We start from the raw sequence: 1,967 nt of genomic DNA, 5'->3' as shown, positions 1-1,967 counted from the left end.
GTGTGTGTGTGTGTGTGTGTGTGTGTGTGTGTGTGTGTGTGTGTGTGTGTGTGTGTGTGTGTGTGTGTGTGTGTGTGTGTGTGTGTGTGTGTGTGTGTGTGTGTGTGTGTGTGTGTGGCAAATCGGTGCATAAGCACAGTGTGAGGAATGTGACCCGTTCCTATACCCTCACGCCGTCTACTGCGCGCATCCTATAGTTTATTGTTCAGTATGCTCTGAGGGGATGAGGTAGCCAGCCATCACCACCCACCTTCCCCTTTGCTATCGTCCGCGGGAAATGTCGTCCTATGTTGGAACAGCGTTCTTTGATCGCGGCATACGATTAACGGCATATTTGCACAGTTACGTTGCGTTTGTTCTACGAGCAGGCGCGTAGCTACGCTGTGCGTGTTATTGCTCGCTTAATGACTGAACAAAGAACATAATCGCGTCACATAAAGCCGCGCCGTGCAATGGGTGCGTCATCGATACATCGTAACTTGCTGTGCTGCCACAATGCGCGCGGTGTGTACGCGCATGCGTGCGTCATCGATACATCGTAACTTGCTGTGCTGCCACAATGCACGCGGTGTGTACGCGCATGCGTGCGTCATTGATACATCGTAACTTGCTGTGCTGCTACAATGCTTGCGGCGTGTATACGTGCGCGGCGTGTACGCGCATGCGTGCGCATTTGCGCTTACTCTGTATCGAAATCGAAACAGGACTGTAATATGCGTTGCTCGTATAACCCCTACTTAATGGCTCCGATAATGTGATACGCGTTTCCCGATTTAACCGCATTTTACCGCTGCTTGCACAACACAAGAACGTTCTTGAACATTGTCAGCAGTTTTCTGGGTAATCGCGCATAATTGCACGCCGTAAAACGCAAACCGTCATATCACAGCTATTAGATCAACCATCGCGTATGTATATGATCTGTTCATCGGACCACCATCGTGCTTGCTTACCGTAGACAGGTGAGTTGCTACGCTGGGGGCGGGCGTATGGACCCGTTCGATGACTGCCGTACGTGCGGTTTCTGTCGCAGTAAGCATTCACGGACAGACCGAGTGGGTTGTGGCTCGTCTGCAACGGGTGATGTGCAGGAGGCGGACAGAGGGCGCCACCGGGAGGAATAAACCATCCGCCATCTGCAAAAAAATATACAGTATAATAAATATATAAATCATGTTTTAAAAAATAAATATTATTTAATATATTAATTTCGCTACGACATGCAAAATGTAGTTCTTGTTTCAATTTAGTTTACGGTAAATTATTGTTGTAGATGCCACGCCATGTGTCGTTTCAAGTGCGAAGTTCAATAGTCGTCACAACTTGCGAGCATCGACGTTACGCCAATTGAAAAAAGGCCACGATATATTATATTTAGACGTAGATTTGAGAGCTCGTAAACGCACGCGCTTCGGCCCGTGTTCCCATTTCTTTCTCGTTTCTGGTTATTTACTGTTTGACTGTTTTATGCTATCGAGCGGTGATTCCGCTGCGGCGGGGGGCGTGACCAGCGTCCGGCCATAAAGGACCGCTGGTCCGGCAATACATTCAACCGATGCAAAAAACAACGATATAAAAAACAATCGCTTCCGTCCCACGCGGAAGACATCAAATATCGAATTTCTTGCATCTACGCAAAATATGCTTCGCGGTCGTTATATGAGCTCGAATCGTCTGCTGCATGCGCGGGTGAGGCGGCGGAGGCGGCGTCTCCGTGTTTTGCACCTGTCATGCGCAGCCCGATGCAAACAATACGGTGCAATAAACGCAACTTTCATCACCGCATCTCTTCCGCCTTCACCCGCGATGAAACAATGCGCCACAACGTGCACCGCTCGGACTCCGACAAACTAGTGTTTTAGAGTTTAATAAGTACATCGGTGCGTGCGTGTGCGTGTGTGTGTGTGTGTGTGTGTGTGTGTGTGTGTGTGTGTGTGTGTGTGTGTGTGTGTGTGTGTGTGTGTGTG

At 49.2% G+C, this 1,967-nt stretch overlaps 1 protein-coding gene across 1 annotated transcript in view; it reads right to left on the bottom strand.

The window, feature by feature from the left end:
• LOC106811534 (brachyury protein homolog 1-like) overlaps positions 1–1,967 on the bottom strand; it is a gene marked incomplete in the record, with an annotated part of 9,181 nt that overhangs the window by 1,666 nt on the left and 5,548 nt on the right. The window contains 1 exon segment of the mRNA XM_014815197.1: positions 954–1,136. Coding sequence (XP_014670683.1) covers positions 954–1,136 — 183 coding nt within the window.

Source organism: Priapulus caudatus, unplaced genomic scaffold, assembly GCF_000485595.1.
Source record: "Priapulus caudatus unplaced genomic scaffold, Priapulus_caudatus-5.0.1 Scaffold548, whole genome shotgun sequence".
In the NCBI taxonomy this organism is placed as follows: domain Eukaryota; kingdom Metazoa; phylum Priapulida; class Priapulimorpha; order Priapulimorphida; family Priapulidae; genus Priapulus; species Priapulus caudatus.
The sequence above is the reverse complement of the archived record's forward strand: the minus strand, read 5'-3'. Positions and strand labels throughout refer to the sequence as shown.